General features: G+C 40.4%; 1 protein-coding gene and 1 long non-coding RNA gene across 3 annotated transcripts; one reads left to right on the top strand and one right to left on the bottom strand.

Annotated features, from left to right (window-relative positions):
* On the bottom strand, positions 1-26,168 carry LOC132603378 (uncharacterized). Of its 2 annotated transcripts, XR_009568192.1 has the most exons (3): positions 25,738-26,168; positions 25,148-25,319; positions 1-578 (listed from the first exon to the last, which is right to left on the bottom strand). It is a non-coding gene; the product is annotated as an uncharacterized LOC132603378 (long non-coding RNA). The 2 variants fall into 2 exon arrangements; XR_009568191.1 differs by lacking the exon at positions 1-578 and having other exon boundaries at positions 23,755-25,319.
* LOC132603375 (ribulose bisphosphate carboxylase small subunit, chloroplastic 3-like) lies at positions 22,602-26,593 on the top strand. The gene is made up of 3 exons (XM_060316404.1): positions 22,602-22,831; positions 24,389-24,520; positions 26,178-26,593. The coding sequence occupies exons 1-3, from the start codon at positions 22,676-22,678 to the stop codon at positions 26,403-26,405; spliced, it is 516 nt and encodes a 171-aa protein (XP_060172387.1). The 5' UTR covers positions 22,602-22,675; the 3' UTR covers positions 26,406-26,593.
* Positions 26,594-27,808: the final 1,215 nt, after the last annotated feature.

Here is a 27,808-nt window from a genome sequence, read left to right as displayed (position 1 = left end):
TCTTTCGCCACAACCCTAAAATTAAGAAGTTTAGCTACTCATGATTCTTAATGAACAAGAAGAATTCATGAATAATCTATGGTTGAAAAAGATGAAAAATAAAATAAACCTAGAGAGAAAGTAATATGACGGCTTACAAGTCTTGGAATAATCCCAGCACGTCATTAATAATGAACAAAATATCTATTTATAGTTTAGGGTTGTTAACCAAATAAAAGGGTCCTAATCCTAACTAAAATCGGACAAAATTGGGCATTCCCGCGTTGGCCACGCGTCACGGGTCCAACGCGCGGTCTTCAGTTAATTCAGCCCCTATTTGTGTTGAGTCCGCGGCGCGGGCTCAACGCCTGAATGAGAAAGTTCTGCAGCTGATTCTTCTGTTAAGGGCACGCGACGCGGGCTCAACGCCTGATTGCCATCTCGTGTTACATCCGCGACGTGGGTGTGGCACAATTGTTCCTGATTCTTCCAGAAATTCACCTAAGTATCCAAAGCTTCTCTCATTCACTCGTGTACACAAGGTCACCTCCAGAATCAACTAAAACTGCTCGGTTTCCCATCGTTTGTCTTCATCGTACCTAGATACATGAAATATAGCGACATAAGCTCAAATACGACGATTTCATCATATATTGGTCATTAAAAGTCTTAGGAATGTGATGTAAAATGACACGAAACATGATATTTGTGCCAAATATCATTTAGACCAGAAGAGCTTGTTAAATCCTGGGAGATACACCTACACCAGGTATGTCTTTGGACATGCCTCAAGCTTTCAAGAATTCCGTACAGTGTTCGTGGTCAAGTATTTTCCGTAAGATTTCCAACAATCTTTAAGGATATTTCCACTCTAATCTTATAGAGAATCAATTTGATGATGTTCAAGTCACTGTTCTAATTCCATCCAAAGGTATAGAGGGTTTTCACCAATTCTTTTCAAAGAAGGTAAAGGTATGTATAAATCGAAGCAAACTTCTTTATATACATCAGTCTACTCTCTAAAGGTTGTACAATAAATATGAGTTTTTAGAATTGCTAATTGTTGGCTTTCGGTGGGGAATAGAGGCAGAGACTCAAAATTTAATTTATGTGACTCTTGAAACTGAAAATTTGTTTTGGTTAAGAATTGCAACAGGCGCTTTTTTGATGGAGTATTTTATCAGTCTTCTTTTAGTCTTTTATTTAAAAAAGAAAAAGAAATTATTGACTGAATTATAGTGCTTTTCGCTGCTTGTCATAGCTTACCCATATCTTGAATCTTAAGTTGTGCTGGAATAGTAAAAAATTGTAAATGAGAAAATCGTTTATTAAAATAATGAGCCTTTACAAAATTGAGATTTTTGTGGCGAAAATTATATTGGAAGCTTGGTCGATATTCTCCAAATTTGCCAGTGTACATGCAACAACGCAGGTATATAGGCGTGCTAAAACTTATATTACTGTTACTGAAAATAATTACTTGTATTGTGTGTGACAAACTAACCAATCATACCCCTCAATGTGGAAGATTCGGAGAAATAATAATCCAGCTAAGAAAAATTTGGCTAAGCGGATGATAAATTATTGTGGTCATTTTTCAATTGAATCTTGTAGCTAATGTGAGATATTGGGTGTTAGATTGTGGTGATTCTAAGCATATGTGTGCTAGTAAAATTAGTCGTGTTCTACACCCAATTAAAGAAGAAGAATGATTTATTTATCTTGGTGATTCAAGAACTACTTATGTTCTTATAAGTGGAATATTCTCTTCTTGAACACATATTTGAAAAAACATTGGCATTAACTGAGGTGATACATGCATGTTCCTAAGATATTTTAACCAATTTATTTTCTATGAGATTATTAGGAAAAGTGGGGGTGAAAATTTTATTTTGAGTGTTATTTTGAGTCTGATAAGGTTGTGTTAACCAAAAACAATATTTTTATTGACAGAGGGTATTGTAATCATGATTTATTTGTACTCAATGTTTCTCAATTTATGAGTGAAAATGCTAGTACATGATTGATTTTTTAAGGCATGTTAGACTTATAAACATATGAGATAAATAAGGGAAACTTTCATCTCCTGTGTCTATTTATCTCTTAATATATGTTTTAACTTTTACAATGTTAACTTTTTTTGAAGTATATTCTTAGTATTTCTTTGATAATAGTTATAATAAATCTGGAGGTCTGATATCATATATTAATAAGATAATCTTTAACTTGAAGATTGATCCAATATCGTCGTGTTGTATATATCATGAAATTTAGAAGCAGAGTGAATATCTTGATTTAAATAAAGGATGATATGCATATGATGTTTCAATTGCACCTGATCGTGTTTAAAACTAAGAGACTCAAAAAATTAGAGAAGTTTGTTGGATGCTTTTTCTCTATACATTTTTTATATAATAAGAGATAGTATGATCAATTATATACTTTTACTTTGTCCATGAGTATATGTGGAGGAGCTGTTAAGTTGGAAAAGGAAATTTGCTTAGACTAAAATATTTGAAAGTGTGGGGTGTTTTATAATGTCATGCTACTCAATTTTAAAGAGAAAAAGAATATTTGAGAGGTACCACAATTATGGTACCAAATATAGTAAAGTTTTGGATTTAGTTGGTAATGAGGCTGAGTGCTTAAGAGACCTCTTAGTGAGTATTCCAATTGGAATAAAACCAATATCTTTTGTGCTTATACTTTGTGGTTACCAAGAAGCAATAGCTCTAGTGAAAATTAAATATTTCATTGGCAAAAATTAACACATTCTTTTGAGATATAATGTGGTAAAGCAGTTGTTGTGAGATGAAATTATTTACGTCAATTATATGAAGTCAGAGGTGAACTTGATAAATTCACGAACTATAAGAAACATCGAGGGAAATGGGATTTTTTAGTCAACTCGAGAAGATCAATAATGATGGTAACCCAATCTATGTGATTGGAGATCCCATGAATTAGGTTCATATGGGTTATAACAAGTCATTAGTTGATCAAGTATGCACTATTAAATTATGTTCCTCCTATGATGTGTGAATATAGTGCAGATCTGCAAGGCAAAGTGAGGCTAACTTATAAACTCTTAATCGATTACCATGTCCTTTATAGGCGGTGTATTGCGCTGCAGAGTACACTTGATGGGTGGACCTATATGAGTGTGGAGTGGTGCCGCTCCTATGAAATTGTGATAGATTTCTAGACCACTCATGAATACCAGGACACACACATAGCCTCTTAGCGCAAAACTGCGATAACGACAAAGATTGTGCAAGTATAACAAGATTGTGCGAGTATAATGTGATAGAATAAGACCATAGGCTTAAAAAGGAATTATTGGTTCATAAAAGTTCTAAACTTCACCAATTATTTTGTAAGTATAATCTTATTTTATCAGGTCTGGTGCATAGTCTACGCGACATCATATTCGATGCATTATACTCATATGTGCAAACCCAGCAAAACTTCTTATATCATTCTATTTCTTTATTCTTTTTGAAATAGTGGTGATTGCTGAAAAAATGTTATAATACCTCAAAAAATAAAATTATCAAGGTTCATTCTTCAAAAGGCATGTTAATGGACCGTTCATGCGCCAATTAAAATTATTCGTTCCTAATGTTAGTGAGCTTATTGTCATATTGAATTTGACCATTAAAGACCTTAATTAGCCTTAACTTGCCATCACTTCTGATATATATTATGGTCTCCTTTTCATTTGTAACAGACCATTGATAGGTCATTAATCACCTTAATAGTCGTTTGACTATGATACTCTTTCTTGATTATTTGAGCTTTCATTCACCTATATATATCCTAGTCCCTTTTCTTTGGAGGTGATATCTTAAGACAAAATATTCCTACCATATTTTAGTGTGCTGAGTTTTCTTCTTGAATCTTTGTTAGATTCTGGCTCTTAGTTTATACTAGAAGAGTTTGTTGAATTCTGGCGGATACACCTACACCGGGTGAAATATTTTTAAGGACAATGTCTTTGGACATGCCTCAAGCTTTCAAGAATTCCTTACAGTGTTCGTGATCAAGTAGTTTCCGTAAGATTTCCAACAATATACTCAAGCTGCTAGAAGATGTCACACCAACTCTCAAGTATACAAAGGTCCTGTGGAAGTTGTCACCTGAAGGTTGGATAAAGTGTAACACAGATTCAAAGGAAATCCTGAAATGAGTTCATTTGGCTTCTGTGTTAGGGATGTTGGAGGTGATTTGATGTTTGCAAATGCTAAGGTAATTCAAGATGGAACCAATATTAAGGCTGAAGCTATAGCTCTACTAGAAGTTGCCAGATATTGGCTAAGTCATCAGGTGTACCATTCATCCTGGAAACTAACTCAATGTTGCTGAAAAATATCATAAACAGGCTGTGGAAACCACCATAGAAGATTATTGTTCTAGTTGAAGACTTATGGGAACTACTAGAAAGTGTGAACTACCAGATTCTGCACATAATGAGAGAGTGAAATTAGTTAGCTGATTACCTGGCTAATTATACCCTTGATCATGGTACTGTTACTTAACATTGTTTTGCAGATTTGGATACCCAGGGAAGGAAGATGTTAAACAATGACAAGTTACATCGTCCTTATTTGAGAGTTAGGACTACTAGAAGATGAATACAAAGCTCATGAAGATATCAAAGGTTCAGTTACAGTCTTATTACACTATGAGGGTCAAGAGAAGGTTCATGGATATGACATGGTAAAAATTTGGTATTGATCCTAAACTTATAGGATATGACATGGTAAAAATTTGGTTTGAGACGGACGTTGCTCCAGTTGGTGTTTGAAGAGACTAGAGTATTTCCCATCTTTGATTCCACTCCTTGCCATTGTTTACCCCAGATTTGGATAATCAATTAAAATTGTAGGTGAGGTATAGGATATGTGGTTATATTTTGAACTTATTTGATAGAGAGAAAACATATATGAATATGCTATAAAGGAGCAACTGATGATCAATGGTTTGCTATAAACTCGTGTATCTACTAACACATAAGCGTTATTTGATTTAAGAAACGTAAGAAATAAGCACAACAAATATGGATTGAATCTGATGTTTGAGAGGGAGATTTATATATATATTTTGCTATTACAAGAGTTCTTGATATCAAGGAGCCAACCCTTTAAGAGAAGGACAATGCCCCTTATTTATAGTAGTGCCCCATGGGCTTCATACAACATGAACAATAAAATAATAATGAAAAAGCTCTGAGTTGGGTTAGGTTGGATTAGGTTGACCGTACGATCTGACACCCATACGATTGATAGTTGAACATGGCAGGATGCTATCGACGCGTGGCAACCGCGCAACGGATCTCCCGGACCACCGGCCACGATCAAACGGGCTACGGCCTCGACCAAACGGACCAATGGCAACGATCAACCCGGTCATGGGGGAACCGGACCAAATGACGCCCTTCTTTTGCTTCGGTCCAAACATTCTTCTAGTTCAGAACGGGAGCCTTCATGCATGTTCTTGTTCCTTTCTTCCTTCGGTCTTTGATCTCACCGGTTTAACATATATCCGGTTTTTACCGTATACAGATAGTCCCCACACTTCCCGGATCGTAGATTTGTCGGAGTGACGGGGAGTGGATGAATCACGAAACCGGTGACTCCATTCACCCGTTGTTATCTTTTCATTTTTGGCGAGAACAGTTGCGCCACGTTCTTCTGCCGTCGGCCACGTGTCTCATCCCGGATGGTCCGCTCTGACAACCGCCTCACGCACGTCGTTTCAAGTCATTCCTCATTAATTATGGGGACACATGGCGCTCCCCGGTTGGCTGGGGAATTGTAACCGTCACAGCCCCATGCCTATATAAGGTCTTTTACCCCTCATTTGAACGTTTTACCTCTTCAACTAAACTCTCTGCCTCTAGTCTTTGGCCTCTTTACACATTCCATAAACTTCACTCATAATCATCTGAAAAACTCACATTTCTTGTTGATCTGCTGCTTGCACTGCGCGAAAGGAAACGACACTGCCAATTTCCCCACTCGTCGTTCTTGTTTGAGTGTTGCTGCTTCTTATTCTGCCATTTCTTGAACCGTCTGTTTCCTTACTCTTTTTTTACTTCCTTTCTGAGTCCACTCAACTTCTTCCCTTCATACTTCCAAATGTCTGAAACCACTTCCCACGATATTCCCTCGGTTTCATCTCAAGGAACCGAGCCTGCATCTCCAGCTAAAGCAAAGAGCACCTTCGAGCCCACTGCCTCGGACATTATACCGGCCAAACCTAACTTCAACAAAGATCTTGAGGTCGAAAAACCTTCTTCGGTATCCGATAGGGGGTACGACGTGAGGCGATATCCCTCATCCATTACTGAGGAGAAACTCGACATAGTCCGGGCTGATTGTGGGTGGGACACCCGTCCGGTTCGGGTTTTTTCCCCCGGACCCTCCGGTCGATCCGGTCATCCTGGACATGTGCCGGACCTATGTCGTGACCTTGGCATAGATTGGTCCGATCGTCTAGAGGGTCGTAGCATACCTCCGGTTGTTGGCCAACAATGCCGGGAAGGAGCTCATGCTGGCCCACCTGATACGTTTATACTCCCCGAGGTTGTTCCGGGGTGGCGTAATAAAACTCGCCAAGCATAGCCGGAATCCATTTTTCTCGAAAATGGACGAAGACAGAGACAGGGGCTAGTTGGAGTGATATGTCCGAGTGAGGACCGTGGACATCATTCCGGACAATTACATGCCCTTTCCGGAAAAGTGGAACAACAAGCGTAAGCCTGAACTATTTAGTAATTGCTTTCGTATGTTTTGTCGAACTTCGGTCCCACTTTCTCACCCCTTTTCTTATTTATATCAGCCAATGGATTTATTCCTCCGGTCGTCCAGAACCTGAACGAATGGGTCACCGCACTCCTTAGCCAGTATGTCCACGACGACCGGACGCGGGGCCACCTGTCACGTAGCCGATGGGTCGCCCAGAACCACGGTAAAACTTTGCTTTTACCCGTGTTCACTGCATCTTCTATTACCCGTATTCATTGTGTCTTTGATTTTCAGGTTTGCCCAAGGGCTCGGTGGATCCCAGATCGGAGACGGCAGCCGAACCCACAACTTCGGCACCCGAGTTTGATTCAGCAGGTGCTTCTCGCATCCTTGCTGCTGCTGCTGCCAAAAGAAAAAGGCCCTCAGACAAAGGGCAGAAGGCGAAGAAAAGGGCGAGGAGCATCGTTAGGACTCTTCGGGACGAAGCAGAGCCCGAGCCTCTCGTCCGGAGTATCGGTGCGGCCCCTGCCGTGGCTCCTGTTCCGGAGGAGGATATCATCGCTTCACCGCTTCCATCAGCCGGTGAAGGACCTTTGGTCCTGGCGCTACCCACAGGTGCGGAAGAAGTTCTTCACCCAGCTCCTCTAAGGTTGATTGATTTCGTCGACATTTCAGGTGAGGCTTCCTCCGAAGAGACCTCCCTGCAAAGGGCAAGTAGATCTGGGGGGACGGCTGCTGCCGAATCTGATCAAAGAACAGAGCCGGCCCCCGAGAGTGAAGCTCCACCGGTCACCGGCCCTTTGCCCGATTATGAGACTGCTGCGACTACGGAGTCCCCTGTCTTTGCTGAAGCAGCTGAGGTCGCTCCAAGTTTTCCAACTCCGGCTCTGAGGCCTGACGAATTTGAGGATATGTTCTCGGGAACTCCTCCCGCTACCGGCGCAGCTGTAGGATTCGGGCATCTCCCGATCCCTCGGGCCACGAGGACGGCAAGCCGGTCCTCCGAATCGGGGGCCAGGGACAGCTTGGTGCGTATCTTTCCTGCCCCAAGTGTGGAGCCGAGAAGGACAAGATCGGTTACGGTCACCGTCCCCGAGGACTGCAGCTTTCTTTCTCGCCCGGTGGCCGTGGCGAGCTATCTGAGGCCTCTCGTCTCGGATTCGGATAAGCGAAAGATGACTGGGGTCTCTTGGCAGTGCCTCATTAACGAGGGCATGCACGTAGGCAACCGGGTAAGTTTATTAGCCATCTTCCCATAATTTCACTGAGAATCGTAACCTTGTTTTGTTCAAGTTTTTGACTCGCTCCATTTGCAGAGTGTGGTGCTCGTGAATGAGGCCTTCGTCCGTGTCCAGCAAGAGGTAGACGATCTTAAGGGCCAACTGGATGCCCAGGGTCGAGAAACGGAGAAATATCTGCACCTTCTTCAGGAGAAGGAGGAGGAGTTGAACCGAGCGGTCGCTCTTTCCAACCTCCGACCCGAGCTTGACGCAGCAAAGGCTGAAAACCTTCAGTTAAAGAGTGAGCTAGCCGCGATGGCCGAATACAATCGAAGTCTCGAAGCTGACAAAATCGGCCTTAGCCGGGACAACGCTCAAATTTCGTCGAGGCTTGGTGAGCTCGAAACCACCTTTTCCCAACTTCGGGGGGAGCTGGATCTAGTGAAGTCTGATGCTGCGGGCTTGGCCGAGGGGAATCGACTGCTCGAATCTGAAAGTGCCCGATACAAAGAGTGTGCGAGGGTGTTCGAGGAGAAGGCAGAGAAGAGGGCCCAGATATGTGACGATCTGAAAACTGAGCTTAAGGAGACGGTCGGTGCTAATGATGCCCTCAAGGCCGAACTCAAGTCAGCCATCCACATGAAAGATGTCCTCGGAGAGGCTCGGGATGTTCTGGCGGAAAAGCTAGCTCAGGCCGAAGCCGATTTGGAGGAAGCTTTGAAGAGCGTGGAGGCCGCCGAGGCTCATGCTGCCATTGCCGCTGAATACGAAAAATGGAAGTCTCGGAGGATCATCCTTAAGCAAGCCGAGCACGGTTTTGCGGATCTTCCAGCCCTTATTCTCGAGGCTAGAAGAATGAGGAAGAGGCAAAGGGTGCCCTTGGGACCGACTCTGATGACTCCGAGCGGACAGTGTCCGAGCACTCCGGCTCCAGCCATTCCGGATAGATTAGGGCCTGTACTTAGCCTTTTGTTATTTTTTGCCTTTGTAGGAGTTTTCAAAGTAAAAATCCTTCGTATAAATGGAACATGTATTTTCCTTGACTCTTCACTTCGCTTGAATGTTTGTTATGGTTTCCGCCCGAATTGTCGGTTTCGTTTTTAAGGAGTCATTATTTCTGACTGTGCCTATATATCGGCATTTTACCTCATCCAGTACATTTTGTCCGAGAATTTTATTGAGTTTTTGCCCGTGGGACTTATCTTATGCTTTGTGAATTCGGACGTCTCCGAATCACAACGGGCATTTTTAGGGCCGGAATGTTTCGGCTATTTTTACCTTTTAGGGCCGGTATTTTTCGGACACCTGAATCTCAGCCTTAACTGGATTTTGATGTAGAAATCCCCGTTTGTGGGGTTAAAAATTTTGGCTCGGTTCATTATGACCTTGCCGCCTTTGTCGAATTTCGACCGTAGCGCCCGGTATCGGGTATATGAATGAAGTAGTGCCGGAATACGGCAGTAATCATCGAGGTAGAGCGCTTTACTATCATCGGGGTAAAGTGCTTTACCAGTAAGACATCTCGGGATAATGTTATCCAAACTTTCGATAACTTTTGTATTGCAGGTATTTATATACATGAGAACGAACTTGAACCTTTTCCTCCTGCCTTTGCCTTAGCAAATACTAAATGGACACAATTAATTTTGATCGTTTGGCCCTTACATCGGAACCTAGTGCAGAAGGTCCAGATCTTTGTTTTGTCGTAGAAAATATTGCGTGGACACGATTCATTTTGATCGTTTGGTCCTTACATCGGAACCTAATATTTTAGATCCGGTTTTGTTTGTTGAGGGCGGCCTCCGGTTTCGACTAACCGGGGAAAACTCTGGAGTGGGTGTGATAGTCCCCTAGCTCTCATCCGAGCTGCAAGATCGGGTGAGTCCTATTAAGTCCCCATTCGTTAGGTGTGACCCCGAGAATCCGGACGTTTGTCCTTTATCTTCATCAAGTAACACGTTGTGCTTGTTGCCTCATTAAAAACCTTGTCGGAAAACCCATTTTGGGACAAAACCGCACTAAGGAAAAGAGTGCAACACGTGTTTTCAGATTTAGATTCTTTTCTTTGCCCAGTACTCGGCTTCCTGCAAAAATAAGGGTCAAAATAGAAAAACATGGGGAGTTCATACCTTAGCAGTAGTATCTTTTCAGATGAGCCACATTCCAATTATTGCGCAACCGTTGCCCGTCCATGGACTCCAGTTGGTATGATCCTTTACCCGTTACCTCGGTTATCTTGTACGGTCCTTCCCAGTTTGGACCCAGTTTTTCTTCGTTGGGATTCTTGGTGTTCAAGGTAACTTTTCGAAGCACCAAGTCCCCAACTTGGAAATGATGAAAATTGGCTCTCCTATTGTAGTACCTTTCCACCCTCTGTTTCTGGGCTGCAATACGGACCAGCGCGTTTTCGCGAAGTTCATCCGTGAGGTCGAGTCTTACGGCCATGGCCTCCTTGTTTGACTCCTCGGTCGTATATCGAAATCGGAGGGTCGGTTCACCAATCTCTACGGGAATAATGGCTTCAGCCCCGTAGACTAACGAGAAAGGAGTTTACCCCGTGCTCGATTTCGATGTGGTTCTGTAAGCCCATAACACCTCCGGTAATATTTCTCTCCAATGATGCTTCGATGTTTTAAGTCTTTTCCTCAGATTTTGGATTATTGTCTTGTTCGTGGATTCCACCTGTTCGTACGCACACGGGTGATACGGAGTTGACACAATTCTCTTGATCTTCAACCCTTCGAGGAAATTGTTGACTTTGCCACCCACGAACTGGGGCCCGTTATCGCAAGTTATCTCAGCAGGGATGCCGAAGCGACAGATAATGTGGTCCCATATGAAGTCAATGACTTCCTTCTCTCTGATTTTTTTTCGAAGGCCTGCGCTTCAAAGCACTTAGAGAAATAATCAGTCATAAATAGAATAAAACGGGCTTTACCTGGTGCCCATGGTAACAGACCAACAATGTCCATTCCCCACTTCATGAAAGGCCAAGGTGAAACCACCGAATGCAGCTGTTACACCTCGGAAAATCTTCCGTTGGTACGCAAGTGAATGATCTAGTGAGGAGTACGAGTATAAGATATTTCCATAGGTAAGAAACAACGTTTGACGACCCTAAGTAAGATGCCGAAGGCAATTGCAATAAGAGATAGGTTACGCTCCACAAAGACAAATTATAGGTTTTGGAAATGTGAAAAGTTGCAGGTTTGCATTCTGGCCAGTTGCACGTAAAATGAAATACGGATCGTAAAGTGGTATACGGACCGTAAACTACCAGGTCGTATTTTGGCTTCCAAAACTTCAACTTTCTGCCAAATGAGCAAATGGTTAAATACGACCCAAAATACGGACAGTAAAGTGGTTTATGGCCCGTAAACTGTGTCCGTAAATCACCACGACTCAGCCTGAGTTTCTGGTTCTGATATGATTAAACACGACCATGAAGGACGGTCTGTAAACTGGAATACGGACCGTAAACCAAGTTTACGACCACTGTGTTGTTCATTTAAGGTCAGATTTTGGGTTATTAAATAAGGGACCAAGTTTATTATTTCATTTCCACATTTCATCCCTTCTCTCTAAAACATATCTCTACATTTATTCCACAAGATTTCAAGGATTATTAGTCATCAACAACACAGATCAAGTGAATCAAATGTAAGGAAACCCATTAAGATCATTCAAGTCAAGAAAATCTTATTGAAGGAAAACTAGGGTTTTTGCTCAAGTAGAGTATTTCGACCAAGGCTCGTTCCTACAACATCTAAGGTAATATTTATGGTATATATATGTTGTTTAAGGTATTTGAGAGTTACAATGCTTGGACATTAGATGAGTATAGAAAAATGGGTCATGAATGATGAATAGTGACATTTTGAGAGATAGTTTGAATTGAACCATGATTCTTGTTGTGTTGTGATATGAATGTGTTATAAATGATGTTAAGATCATGAAAATGGGCATTTTATATGAATGGGCGAAGTCGGGTGATATGACCATGAATATGGGTGAATTGGGAGCGAATTGAGAAATCTAGACAATGTGGTTAACGTAAATGATTAATGGCCATTGTTATGGTATTGTGAATATATTGTTGACGTTTGGGAGTTGAATTACGATATGGAGGGATGTTGTATAAATAAAGGAGATGCTGTCTGATTTTCTCTAGCTTTAGCCATGTGTGCTAGTTGTCGATTCTAACGATAGTATGACATTAATGAAGATATAAACGCAACCGTTGAAAGAGAACGTGCAAGTGGTAAATAGTCGAACGGAAAAAGTATGTAAGGCTAACCCTTCTTTCATAAGGTATGGTTCTTTGGCCAAACATCTAAATCTTCCATAATTCTGTGATGTCTCATAAATGATTCGATCTTCCGAGCTATTAAGCTCACGATTCTTGATATGCTACGATTGTACTAAGTTCCGTGTATGACGAGTAAGCCTATAAAGATAAGTGTGATGAATGATGATAATAGTGATAATGATATTGATGACGACTATAATGCTAATAGCGATGATGATAACGATGACGATGATGATAGTAATGATAATAGTAAAGATGCTTATGAGCTATATGTATGTATGCCCTTGTATGGCCACTATGAAACACCGAGCTTATATGGACGGGTAGTATATGTATAGATGTATATGTATGTATGTTTACGTAACGCGCGCACACCACTGCAGTTGGGTACGGATAACACTGAGCCTTGGTAGGGCCAGGTATGTGTAACACTCAGCCTTGGTTGACCAGGTATGTATGACCACCGAGCCTAGCTATGGCCGGGTACGTGAAACACCGAACCTTCGGGGTCGGGTATGTTATGTATATGATATGATTATGTATAGGATATGAATACGAATATGATATGACTATGTATATGAATGTGAATAAGGGCATGTATATGAATGCGAGTACAAATATGGTATGGGTACTATTATGAATACGGAGAATGATGTATGTACACAAACACGTATTAGACCTGGAAAGTTCCTAAGAAAGGCAAGCAAGTGCATATGACGATGATATTGTCATCTCCCATTCGATGCTATTTCTTATGTTGCTATCTATGCTTCTATATTGATATTGATCATGATTTACATACTCAGTACATTCTTCGTACTGACGTCCTTTTGTTTGTGGACACTGCGTCATGCCCGCAGGTGCACAGGGAGACAGGCTCGACCCATAGCTGCTTACTCAGAGAATACATAGCAGAGCTCTATTTCATTCAGAGCCATAGCTTTTGGGTACTTATTCTTTTGTGTATATAATTATGGGCATAGCGGGGTCCTGTCCCGCTCATGTGATATGTTATACTCTTCTTAGAGGCTCGTAGTCACTTGTATATGGTTAGATATGTCTGGCCTTGTCGGCCCATATTTTGTGTATCATTTTGATAGCCTTGTCGGCTCATGTATGTTGGTGTGGCATAGATGCCAATCATTATATAAAGGCATTGTCGTCCAATAGGACTAGTATGATGAATGAATAGATTCATATGTTTAATTGTATGGCTCACCTAGATACAAGCATAAGTGTAAGCCAAGGGGCGCCAGGGTGGTCTAGCACCGGGCGTTCGTTGCGGCCCTCTAGACGGGTCGTGACAGCAGCAACTCCCCGGGCTGGTGAATCATCAGAGCATTTCTCTGACACCCGTCACATTTACGGACAAAATTCTTTGAGTCTTCCTCCATCCGGTTCCAATAATAACCGGCCCTGATAATCTTTCGGACCAGAGCATCGGCACCGGAGTGATTGCCGCAGGTTCCTTCGTGCACCTCTCTCATCACATACTCCGTCTCTCCGGGGCCCAAACATTTGGCCAGGGGTCCGAAGAAAGATCGTCGATACAATTGGCCGTCTACCAAGCAAAAACGCGCAGCTTTGGTTCTTAATGACCGTGATTCTTTTGGGTCATTCGGGAGCTTCCCATCACGCAAGTAGTCGATGTAATTATTGCGCCAATCCCAATTTAAACCCATTGTGTTTATTTCAGCATGTCTGTTTTCTATCGCCATGTTCAACAAGTGCACCGTAGTCCCGGGGTTGATTTCCTCCCCTTCGACCAAGGATCCCAAATTCGCTAATGCGTCGGCTTCACTGTTCTGCTCCCTCGGTATGTGCTGCATGGTCCATTCTTTAAATCGATGTAATATCACTTGGATTTTTTCAAGATACCTCTGCATCCGTTCGTCCTTGACCTCGAAGACGTCATTCACCTGGCTTACGACCAAAAGCGAATCGCACTTTGCCTCGATTATTTCAGCCCCCATACTTCGAGCCAATTCCAAACCTGCAATCATAGCCTCATACTCAGCTTCATTGTTAGTCAATTTAACAGTTCTAATAGACTGTCGAACGGCATCCCCGGCCAGGGTTCTAAGGATGATTCCTCGCCCGGAACCTCTGAGGTTCGAGGCCCCGTCCGTATGTAGCGACCAAATACCCGAGGCTTTCCCCGAGGTCAGCAGAAGTTCTTTCTCGGCCTCGGGGACCATAGCCGGGGTGAAATCTGCCATGAAGTCGGCCAAAATCTGGGACTTGATGGTCGTTCGAGGTTTGTACTCGATATCATATCCGCTAATTTCAACGGCCCATTTAGTTAGTCTACCCGATAATTCTGATTTATGCATGATGTTTTTCAGGGGGTAAGTAGTTACTACACATATTGGGTGGCATTGAAAGTAGGGCTTGAGCTTTCTAGAAGCACTTACCAGTGCCAATGCTAATTTTTCTAAGTGGGGATAATGGGTCTCCGCATCCCCCAAAGTTCTACTTACATAATAGATAGGGAATTGCATCCTGATTCTTCTCGGACCAAAACGCCACTTACCGCTACCTCGGAGACAGCAAGGTAGAGAAAAAGCGGCCCGTCCGCCTTTGGTGTATGCAACAGCGGTGGGCTAGACAGGTATCTCTTCAATTCTTGTAAAGCTCTTTGGCACTCCGGTGTCCAAACGAAGCCGCTCTTCTTCCTTAGTAAGGAGAAAAAACGATGACTCTTGTCCGAGGACCTCGATATGAAACGACTCAACGCTGCTATCCTTCCGGTGAGCCTCTGTACTCCTTTGACATTATTCACCACCTCGATATCCTCGATGGCCTTGATCTTGTTCGGGTTGATTTTAATCCCCCGGTTTGACACCATGAAACCTAGAAATTTGCCGAACCTTACCCCGAAGGCACATTTTTCTGGGTTGAGCTTCATGTTATACTTGCGGAGTACGTCGAAAGTTTCCTGCAAATGTTTTAAATGGTCCTCTGTTTCCAGGGACTTGACCACCATGTCGTCAATATAAACTTCTATTATTTTCCCTATTTGTTCTTCGAATATCTCATTAACTAGGCGTTGGTAAGTTGCACCAGCATTTTTTAGTCCAAAAGGCATGACATTATAACAGTAAGTCCCGTACCGGGTGATGAAGGATGTTTTCTCTTGATCCTCCGGGTGCATCCGAATCTGGTTATACCCGGAGTAGGCATCGATAAAACTTAACATTTCATGCCCGGCCGTCGCATCGATCATTCTATCGATGTGAGGCAACGAGAATGAATCCTTCGGGCATGCTTTATTTAAATCCTTGTAATCAACACACATTCGAAATTTGTTACCTTTCTTGGGCACCACTACCACGTTAGCTAGCCAGTCCGGGTACTTTACCTCCCGGATAGAACCTATTTTTAAAAGCTTTATTACCTCGTCTTTTACGAAGGCGTGTTTTGCTTCCACCATGGGCCTTCTCTTCTGCTTCACCGGGGAAAACTTCCCGTCTAAGCTGAGCTTGTGAGTTGCTACCTCCGGTGATATACCTGTCATATCTATATGGGACCATGTGAAGCAATCTGTCATATCTATATGGGACCATGCGAAGCAATCTGCGTTAGCTCGAAGAAATTCAATTAACTTGTTCCTGAGCTCCGGGGTTAACCCCGTGCCCAGGTATACCTTTCTGTCTGACAGATACTCGAACAAAATGACCTGCTCCAGCTCCTCTACTGTTGACTTGGTTGTGTCCGAGTCATCCGGCATGACGAATGATCTGGGCACACCGAAGTCATCATCTTCGCACCCCGGATCCAACCCTGTATGCTGTGATTGCTATTTGGTGTCTGTTTTCCCAGTTGAGTCCCTCTCCTTTTGATCCGATTTTTCGGGCTGAGGTGTCGTTTCCTCGACCGCGAACATCTCCCTTGCAGCGGGCTATTCGCCTCGGATGGTTATTATCCCCTCCGGTGTCGGGAACTTCAGCAACTAATGCAATGTCGATGGAACGGCCCTCATGTTATGTATCCAGGGTTTGCCCAGTAATGCGTTATACTTCATGTCACATTCGATCACATAGAACACTGTTTTGCTAGATAGTGCCATTGATGTTGACCGGCAGCGATATCTCCCCCTTTGTGGTTTCGCTCACCATGTTGAACCCGCTGAGTACCCGGGCTACCGGTACGATCTGATCGAGCAGCCCTAGCTGTTCGACTACTCTCCACCGGATGATGTTGGGAGAGCTACCTGGGTCAATCAAAATACGTTTAATCTGAGTTTTAAAGATAAGAATAGAAATTACCAATGCATCATTGTGCGGTTGAATGATGCCTTCTGCATCCTCGTTGCTGAAAGAGATGGAACCCTCAGGTAAGTAATCCCGACTGCGCTTTTCGCGAACAACAGAAACCTTGGCCCGTTTCATCACCGGCCCTCGAGGGGCATCGGTGCCCCCAAATATCATGTTGATTACATGCTGGGGTTCTATTGGCTCGGCCCTTCGATGAGCCTCCCTTTCCTTGTAGTGACTTTGGCTCGTTCACTCAGCAATTCTCGGAGATGACCATTCTTCAGCAACCGGGCTACCTCCTCTCTTAGCTGGCGACAATCCTCGGTTCTGTGACCATGGGTTCCATGGTATTCACACACCATGCTTGGGTCCCGTTGGCCCGGATCCGACCTTAGAGGTCTCGACCATCTTACATCCGGGACACGGCCAATGGGCGAGACGAGGCCCGAGGTACTGACGTTGAAGTTGTACTCCGATATCTTCGGCAAATCCTTGTTACCGGCATAGCTTCTGGCATCGCTCCTGAATGAGAGACCCCGACTGTTCGACGGGCGCTCGACCCGTTTACTACCCCGACCGGAGAAACGGCTTGGGCTAACCCTTGATTTCTCCGACCTAAAGCTTGGCTTCTCCGAATGGGAGTATGGCCGATGCCTTTCCCTCGACGATTCGGCCTTCGTTTCGTAACCTTTCCTTAGTTTCTCAAAACTTTTGTTCACACTTATCAGCCCCGGGGGAAGTTCGAATTGATCATCCTCCACCCGAATCTTCGACTCGTATCGGTTATGGACATCAGACCACGTCACAGCCTCATATTCGAGCAAGCTTTCCTTTAATTTGAACGAAGCCGTTGAGCTCTGAACATTGAGCCCCTTTGTGAAAGCTTGTGCAGCCCATTCTTCTGGAACCAGGGGGAGCTCCATTCGTTCCCTTTGGAATCGGTTGACAAATTCACGCAGCAATTCATCGTCTCTCTGAGTTATATGGAAAATATCTACCTTACGGGCCTGCACCTTCTTGGCACCGGCGTGAGCTTTTATAAAGGCATCGGCGAGCATTTCGAATGAAGTGATCGAATGCTCGGGCAGATGGTCATACTATGTCAAAGCCCCTTTTGACAAAGTTTCCCCGAACTTTTTCAGCAATACCGATTCAATTTCGTCTTCGTCCATATCATTGCCTTTTATGGCGCGGGTGTATGAGGTCATGTGCTCATGCGGGTCTGTTGTGCCGTCATATTTCTGGATATCCGGCATTTTGAACCTCTTCGGGATTAGTTTCGGAGATGCACTCAGAGGAAAAGGCCTTTGATTGTATCTCTTCGAATCCGGCCCTTTCAGCAAAGGCGGAGCCCCCGGGATTTGGTCTACCCGAGAGTTGTATGTTTCCACCCTTTTCTCGGTTGAGTCTACCCATTTTTCCAAAGTTTCGAGCATTCTCAGAACCTCGGTGGATGACCCAGCTCCGGACCCATCGCTCTCGACCATCCGTGCCTCATCTCTTCTGGGTTCAGCAACACCCTTTGCCTCCTCTGAGGTCGTTTTATCCCCCCCGTTTTGCAACCGGGCTATTGCGATTCCTTGTTCGGAAATCGCCGCTCTCTGTTCTTGCAACATTTCAAAGATTAAACGTAAGTCAACATTGTCCTTCGGGGTACCCGGTTCTTTCCGGCCCTGAGTCTGGGACAAAGTAATCGAATTGCGTGTATTTAAAGGGTCGGTAGCCAGTTGGGCTGCATTCTCCTGATCCACGGTGTTTTGATGGTTGAGGCCCTCCCTCGAGTTAACGGGGTTAGGATCAGTGGGGTTTGGTAGTCCCCGTGGACCGCTTCCTTCGTTTTCGGCCACGATATCATTGTTGTTGACGTGACCGGATATCCCACTGTTAGCCATTTAGTCCATTCTTTCAGTGACGAACAGAAGATGTTTTCAATTTTGACGGGTAAGGTAGAGATCAAGATAAAAGACCACTATTATCCTAGCCCCACGGTGGGCGCCAAACTGTTTACCCTGGATTTGGATAATCAATTAAAATTGTAGGTGAGGTATAGGATATGTGGTTATATCTTGAACTTATTTGATAGAGAGAAGAAATATATGAATATGCTATAAAGGAGCAATTGATGATCAATGGTTTGCTATAGACTCGTGTATCTACTAATACATAAGCGTTATTTGATTTAAGAAATGTAAGAAATAAGCACAACAAATATGGATCGAATCTGATGTTTGAGAGGGAGATTATATATATTTTGCTATTACAAGAGTTCTTGATATCAAAGAGCTTTAAGAGGAGGACAATGCCCCTTATTTATAGTAGTGCCCCATGGGCTTCATACAACATAAACAATAAAATAATAATGAAAAAGCTCTAAGTTGGGTTAGGTTGGATTAGGTTGACCGTACGATCTGACACCCGTACGATTGGCAGTTGAACATGGCAGGACGCTATCGACACGTGGCAACTGCGCAACGGATCTCCCGGACCACCGGCCACGATCAAACGGGCTAACGGCCTCAACCAAATGGACCAATGGCAACAATCAACCCGTTCATGGGGGAACCGGACCAAATGACGCCCTTCCTTTGCTTCGGTACAAACATTCCTCCGGTTCAGAACGGGAGCCTTCATGCACGTTCTTGTTCCTTTCTTCCTTCGGTCTTTGATCTCACCGGTTTAACATATATCCGATATTTACCGTATACAGCCATAGCGCAGGCCTTGGTTCCACTGCCTTACTATTCGCGCAGGCCTTGGTGCCAATGCCTTGCCATGCCACGCAGGCCCTCTTTCTCACACTTGAGGCTAATTATTGGCTGTGCTCATGCACTGAGCACTTAGCATCTTTTAGTCTTTCACATTGTAATATCAATTTAGGACAAACTGTGAGTCCTAAATTGGTCCGTAGTTTAATTCTTTTGCATTGCCTTATTTATTTCTCCATGTAAGACTATGTTTTGTTGGTATTGGAGAAAAAATTGTAAAATTAGCTACTAGGCATCATGCCTAGTTGAATTGCTTTTTAAAAACCATCGATAGTGTCTTTTGACGGTTTAAGTTTGGACATATTCGTGGTTTTGAGTTTGGACTACTTTATTTCATGTGTTAAGAAGGGCTTTTCCAAAATCAACCCATCAGAGCTCTGTTTCGTGCACAACTCTTAAAATAGATGGATTTGAGTCTATTTTGCCACGCCTAATCCCAATGAATTTGAATTGATGTTTATTAGTTGAATTATGAAAGATTGAACAGGTTTGGCTCATTATTGGATAGAGTTGAGATATGTTGAGCCTAACTCCATCTTGAGTTTTCGAACCTCATAAGATTTTAATGAATGTTCTAAATCAAATTTCGTACGCGTGGGGGCGCATGTACGAATTACTCCATGATATGATTAAGAAAATACGTAATACGATGTTCGACTATGAATGCGATTTTGACAGGTACTATATCCAGGTAATTTTAAATGAGTATTAATTATGTCTTATACATGCATGACATGTTTTATGATTTGGTTTTAGACATGTTCTGAGTTCTAAATGATGCTATAATGCTACAAATGTTATGTCTATATCTAGGGCTATATAAGCCAATTTCGAATGATATCAGGCTAGTAAGCCTGCCATGTTACCTGAGCACTTATTCATTCTATTGAGGCTCTATAATTGACTTGGGTTGATTTTATTTTGCATGGGCATTTCGGGATCACGACTCTCACTTGTATATTTTTTTACTCTTTATGATGTTGAAATTGGTTGTTAACGTTCATTTACAAAATGATTTAATTGTTAATTGAATACATGACCATGTGGGTAGTAGTTGATGATTATAAATGTTGGTCTTGCTCGATGCCAGTTTTAAGGCATTGAGTTCCAATTACGTATACACAATTTTAGGACGTGACATTTTCCATTCGTCTACAAAGGCGGACTTACCCTTGGCCGAGGGGAGTCACGTAACACTGTTTCATCGAAAATTTTCACTATATATGTATGTAAAAATGAAAGGTAGATACAAAATAACGAATCTATAAAATAAGTGACATTGCTTGACATAAAGAAGATTGTATTTGTAGCTCAATAGGTTAGGTATCTATGTTTTGGAGAGGTTCGCACTACCAACCTCTTAGAAGTTAAAAAACACTATACTAGGCGGTCCAAAGTAACTTTAAGAGACTTGGGCGATAATTAAACTATTTTCAGAAAACATGTTGATACTTTCCTAGTTGTGCTATTTTTTTTATTTTTTCTTTTCCTTTCAATTTTTCTCTCGCCAACTACATTGATTAAAAACAGTTGCAGAATCAAATGAACAATGAATTTTTTTAGTGATAATTTGGTGATTATCTACATATAAAAAAGTGCTAATAAATATTATTTCTAATGAGGTTATGTTAAATATATTTAAAAATATAAAATACTCTTCGGGAAGAGTTATAATAATATACATGAATTATATTTTATTTATACTGTATTTTTTAATATGACTTTATAGTGCTTTATTTATTTGCTCTTAATTTAAAATATAACACTGCTTGTGAAAATTTATACGTACGCCACTTTTGATCAAGCATCCTATCACCTCCCTTGATATATCATCAAATAGCTTCGTAAGTCATTCTACTCCGACTTCTCCAAAACACTTCAAACCACTATGGAAGTACCATTTGGACCACAGATTTGCTAATCCTACTATTTTTGTAGACATCCTTTACCGCTACCAACCTAATAATTCTATGACTGTTTGCTAAAATATTCTTTCGTCACAATTGTCTAGAGATCAATAAAATAATTTTCGTGGTTTAAATTTGTATCGAACAATTGATCAAAATAGATATCCTCAAAATATTGTAAAAAATTTAGGACATACACCCATCATTCTTTTTGAACTAGGGATAGTTCGTACTCCATCTAAAGATTTATGTAAATTAGTTAGGAACTATTTAGTGGTGGGTCCCAGAGGTCTTCAATTGGTACCCAAACCCAACGTAGTCTAAAGGCTTAATGCACATGTGGCCCTAAACTTTTTATTATTATTATTATTATTATTATTATTTTGACACCTCAATTAAGTATTGTTTTTATTAAACTCGTGAACTCATCCTCAAGTGTGTCTATCAAACATAATCCGATTTACATAATATTCCAATGTAGCAACATGTTAATATACATTCTAATTTAATTATGCCATCTTTTAGCTAAGATTAGTAGCAATTGAGAGTGAAAAAAAGAGTAGCTCTTAATTAAGCTAGTAGCGGAAGAGTAGAATTACCAGCAAAAATCGACATATCCATGACCTAAAGAATAGCTTACCACATGTCTAAAATATTACTCCACCTTCATTTCCCTAATTTAATTTCTGCTTCTAATAAAAATTAGAGTTTGGGGGTTTGATAGACAGACTTGAGAACGAGTTTAGGGGTTTAATAGGAACAATACTTAGTTGAGGTACCAAAATGGACAAAAGGGATAAGTTTAGGGGGCCGCATATGCATTAAGCCTAGTCTAAAAGATCCATTAATTGGGTAATTAAATTTCATAGATAATCACATAACTATCTTTTTTTTTTTTTTCAAAGTCACTTAACTATATTTTTCAACACAAAAGTCACATAATTAACAATTTTTTTTTCATCAAAATCACTTAACTATATTTTCTAACACAAAAGCCACAAAACATTAAACCTACTAACACAAAAATCACACCTACCAAAAAATTCAACTCCGATGAATAATATTTTTTTTATTTTTAATCTAATAAATACAAATCCAACTAAAAACCAATCCAACTCAAAACTCATATGCGGATATTAAAATATTAAATGGGTGAATTTATCACAAGATTATTACTTCGGTGCAATTGTAATAACTATTGCAACAGAATGGTGATGAACCCAATGCCATTATGCCTATACACAATTATCCATCATCCTTGAAGATATCGTCTTCCACCCAACCCTACTACATACCCCTTCACCATACCCTCCCCCCCCCCCCCCCCCCCCCGGCTGTTACCTCACTCTCCTTTGTCCTCTTATGTAACCACTTCAAGAATACCAACCAAAACTCACATTACTTTGAACATAAAAGCATCACGTCCCTTTCATTGAAACTCATTTTTTTATATACTTGTCATAACTAAAGGACTTCGTAGTGAAGCAAACATGTCTGTCTCAAGTTTTGCAGCTCCAATTGCAGCTTGTGGATCAACCTATCTTGGTTTAAAATCCAACAGCTCCAAGGTTTTTCCTGCTAAGGATAGTACAATCACTTGGGGTCGAAAAAATATTTCCAATGGCTCTAAAACTTACTGCATGAAGGTAAAAGAATTGTTTTCTCTCCCTAAAAATTATGATTTTGGTTCTTGAACTTTCGGTCTTTGTGTTCTGCTTATTTTGATTTACTTCTTGCTCTGCACACTTAAAGCAATTCACTTTCGACTTGCTATTTAGTTTTGGATCTAAGCTAGATGCATGAACAGTGTAAATAGGTTTTATATCATCAGTGTAATCTAACATGTTATAGCAAGCTTAAGTATTTGCAACGCCAAAAAAAATAAAAGGAAAATAACACTTTATGTCTATTTGGAGAAAAATTTTACACGAAATAGCCCATATTTCTAATCTCACCCGAAATAGCCCTTTTATACATTATTATATAAGATTTATACACTGTTTACAGTAAGTGTATAATATTGTATATCGTGTATAAACAATGTTTGCAAAAAAAAAAAATGGCTATGCATGTAAATTAAAATATGGCTACGTGGAAGTAATATTTTATGCTGGATTGTATATTATAATTGAAATTAACCCCAAAAAAAAGTATGAATTTATGAATTCTAACCATTTGTTGTTACTGATATCATTGTTTTTTAAAAGTTATGGATTCAGATCTACTATTCGCTTCAATTTTAGTTAATTTTAATATATAAATTTATGTTATGCATGGAAAATATTGGATTGGAAAAAAAAATCGGTTAGAGTACCATTACTTTTAAGTTACTTAGAGCACCATTAAATGATTCATTTGTCATTCTCAGCTATAACATCCTTTTGTTCAATTTTTTGTTCAATTTTTATACTATGTGGTCAAATTTGCCGCCACCGTTAATAATGTTTTCAAAAAGTTACTTCAAACCTAACAGACTCCCCAATTCCCAATTTAATTACCTGATTTAGAATAAAGTGGTGTATATTAATTAATTGAAGCTAATTAATCAAGGGGTATGAATTAAAAAGAAAAAATTCCTGTTGGTAAACGCTAACAAATTTAAAGATGAGGATCAATATTTCTGTGAGCTATCAAAAAATATTATTCCTGCAGTTTGTAATATTAAAAAGAATAAAAATTTCTGAAATATGCATATTTCAAAATCTTAAGCGAGCACAAATTAGCTATAAGTTGTGTTAACAAAATTTTGAGCGTTTTGCACATATAAATGTTTACTTTGGGAATATACAGCATAATTGGGCATTTAACCTGCACCATCTCTTTTTATATATGAGTTAAATGGGTTGTGGGTTACGAGTTTATGAGTTAATAAAGTGAAAATTGGGGAAATCCGTTTGGTTTGAGAATGATTTCGAAAACTCTGTTAACAGTAAATTTTGGCCACATAATATAACGGAGGACGAATGTGGCTACTATTTTAAAGTAGAGGGTAAATTTGGCCCGTTTTCGTTTGTGATCCCAATATGTAAGTGATTTGGAAGTGGAATCTTAAATATGTTAAGTGACCTGATGGAGATTAATTAAAACCATTGTAATCCCATTATGTAAGCACTAAATTATAGTTTTAAGTAAAATTATTTCTTCGAATATTTCTTTCTTGTTTTTTAATTGTTTGCTTATTCTTGGGTGTTGGTAAATAACAGACTTGGAATCCGATCGACAATAAGAAGTTTGAGACACTGTCATATCTTCCACCTATATCAGCAGACTCGATTGCAAAGGAGGTTGATTACATGATCAAAAAGGGTTGGATTCCTTGCCTTGAATTTGATCAGGTAGGATCATTTACGTGCAAAATAGAAACAACACCCTTCTTTTTCTTCAGTTTTGTACGTTTCTTTTTCTAATGGATTTGTTTTTCTGATAATTGAATTTTATAAAAAGAAACGGACACAGATATTTAACATGTACCTATTTTTTTTAAAACTTTTGCACATCTATCCATTTCGGGACAACTTCAATCATGTGGTGTTTGAAGTTAGGCCTAAAAAATGTTTGAAGTTCAGGTTTGAAACAAAAATGATTAAGTAGGCGTTTGGCCATGAAAACCAAATATTTTTCACTTTATTTGGTATTTTGGAGTTGGAGTTGAAGATGGGGTTGTGTTTGGTTATAGTTTTTGCAAAGAATATTTGGTTGTTTAAATGTATTGAAAGTGAAAAACAAGTTTTGGCTGTTTTCCAAATTCCAAATACAATTTGAAATTTTATGGTCAAACATCATAAAGTGAAAAAAGTGAAAAAACATTCCGAAAAAAAGTGAATAATTCTCGTGGACAAACGGGCTTTAAATATAGCCATGATTGAAGTTAAGCAAAAATGGTGGAACCTCACTGAAGTTCAAAAATGATTAAATATAGCCATGGTTAGAGTTAAGGTAAAAATAGTTGAACCCGGCCATACCTCCGTTAAGTTCAGGCATGTCTGAAGTCATCCCCAAGTAGGTTAATTGGTGGTCTCCAGATCGAGTATATGTGCACTTCGGCCGTTGTTACCCGTCGTCTCTTGAACAATGAACTTTTGCACATCTATCCATTTCGGGACAACTTCAATCGTGTGGTGTTTGAAGTTAGGCCTGAAAAATGTTTGAAGTTCAGGTTTGAAACAAAAATGATTAAGTAGGCGTTTGGCCATGAAAACCAAATATTTTTCACTTTATTTGGTATTTTGGAGTTGGAGTTGAAGATGGGGTTGTGTTTGGTTATAGTTTTTGCAAAGAATATTTGGTTGTTTAAATGTATTGAAAGTGAAAAACAAGTTTTGGCTGTTTTCCAAATTCCAAATACAATTTGAAATTTTATGGCCAAACATCATAAAGTGAAAAAAGTGAAAAAACATTCCGAAAAAAAGTGAATAATTCTCGTGGACAAACGGGCTTTAAATATAGCCATGATTGAAGTTAAGCAAAAATGGTGGAACCTCACTGAAGTTCAAAAATGATTAAATATAGCCATGGTTAGAGTTAAGGTAAAAATAGTTGAACCCGGCCATACCTCCCTTAAGTTCAGGCATGTCTGAAGTCATCCCCAAGTAGGTTAATTGGTGGTCTCCAGATCGAGTATATGTGCACTTCGGCCGTTGTTACCCGTCGTCTCTTGAACAATGAACGTGGGACCTAAAAGTGTCCGATTATATCTTTTTAGAAATGAGTATGTCAGGAAACAAATATTTATGATCTGTTGGTGAGTAAGGTACTAAGGTTAACTTTGTCAACTAGATTTTTCATTGGGGTTAGGCCTCGAGGTTTTCCCCAAAACCTATATTTTTGAGATTATTAATCTCACTTATTATGGTTGTTGCACTATTCTTACTTCCCTTGTAACCTCCTGGCTTCTAGGTTAACTGATAGTGTGAATTTACACCATCAGTATATTAAAATTAAAATCATAATTTATATAATACCTCACACGCGTTTGCTTTGTGTACGCGATAGGTGGGATACGTACATAGGGAAAATAGCAGTATGCCAGGTTATTATGATGGGAGGTACTGGACACTGTGGAAGTTGCCCATGTTTGGTTGCAATGACTCTTCCCAAGTTCTCAATGAAATCCAAGAATGCAAGAAAGCTTACCCAAATGCTTTTATTCGTTGCTTGGCATTTGACAATGTTAAACAGACCCAGTGCATGGCCTTTCTCATTCAAAAACCTGCAGCATAAAAGCTGCTACCTATGGCCTTAATTTGCTGCCTTTTAATTGTTGTCTTTCTGTTTTTTTGGAAAACACTGAGCTTCGCCCTTAAGGGTGAAAGGTGCGAGACTTGAACTCAAGAACTAAAGGTTTATGGTTGAAGTCGTATTTCTTAGTTTTGGAAAATAAGGGAATGGCTAAATGCTATTTAAAACAAGGTGGTAAATGGTCATAGCTGTTGAAGGTGCCTTGCAATTTTCGAGTAAATTTCAAAAACAAGCCTGTGTTGAAAGAAATGTTCAAGATTTCCATGATGGTGGTGTTTGTCTTGTTAAATTTGTTGAAAGGGCAATATGTTACTTCAGAAAGGGTACTTGGAACACTGAAACATAAATAGCGAGAAATAATATGCTAAAGGAAAGATGCTATAAGAGACTAGCAATTTGAAAAAATATTAGAGCTAGTCAAATTCCTCGTCAATCAAACTCTTTTCCTGATGCTATTGCAAAACAAAAGAATAAACGGTAAGCCTTAGGTAGAAATATGATAGCTATCTAACTCAAAAGTCAAAAACTACAATTACATAATATTGCTCAATAAGGACTCTTAACAGTGTGAGGGAATGATAAAGATTTCTCACCGGAAGTCTGTGAGCGATAAAATGACCTCTTTGATAAATGATAGGGAACACTAAAACCCCATAATGAGCTTTTTTCGACGCAAATCCGAATTAGTCGGGTCAAAGACCGGGGGATATAAACCCCTGGAACAACAATATTAAACAATAGTAGGAGACCATACCAAATTACCCTAGCTAAAAAGAAAGAGTGAACTATCCTATTACTCCTTTATAAATGTGTTAGTCCCTGCATTCTGCAGATGCTGCATGTAAGAGAAAAAGGCATGGTTGGAGAACACTTTAATGCGATGGTTGAACAAATTTATTGCACTAGCACTAGAGATAACTACCCTAACGCCTCAAGCAAATCCCTTTTCTCCCTATTGGCCTAGTTCTTCCTTCTGGCTTGATTATGAGGCAAGTTTTATTCATTAGCATTCGACGAACAAAACACCCAAAACAAAATGAGAAGTTGGTGGAAGGCATTATAGCAAGTTTTCACAAAACTCTTTAGTGCTCCTTCAATCAGAAATTTTCACTTTCAGCACTTAATTCACTTGCTATTACGTCCAAGAATGTTTGCTCATTTTACATCCTTTTTTGGACGACAATGAAGCAGCCCTAAGAACAATGTTAATCTTCCAGTGGCACCCTATCTTAAGAGATACTGCAAATATTAATTCACGTATGTTTGCTCATTTCACCTTTTTTTGGACGACAATGAAGCAGGCAGCCCTAAGGACAATGTTAGTCTTCCAGTGGCACCCTATCTTAAGAGATACTGCAAATATTAATTTAGTGTTGCATTTACTT

Source organism: Lycium barbarum, chromosome 7 (assembly GCF_019175385.1).
Source record: "Lycium barbarum isolate Lr01 chromosome 7, ASM1917538v2, whole genome shotgun sequence".
In the NCBI taxonomy this organism is placed as follows: Eukaryota; Viridiplantae; Streptophyta; class Magnoliopsida; order Solanales; family Solanaceae; genus Lycium; species Lycium barbarum.
Note: the sequence above shows the minus strand (reverse complement) of the source record. Positions and strands in the feature narration are given on the sequence as shown.

Bases quoted from the DNA above. Each gene is read 5' to 3' on its own strand.
- LOC132603375 (XM_060316404.1), top strand. From the start codon at position 22,676: ATGTCTGTCTCAAGTTTTGCAGCTCCAATTGCAGCTTGTGGATCAACC. The intron at 22,832-24,388 runs GTAAAAGAATTG...GGTAAATAACAG, and splicing joins CTAAAACTTACTGCATGAAG to ACTTGGAATCCGATCGACAA. The intron at 24,521-26,177 runs GTAGGATCATTT...TGTACGCGATAG, and splicing joins CTTGCCTTGAATTTGATCAG to GTGGGATACGTACATAGGGA.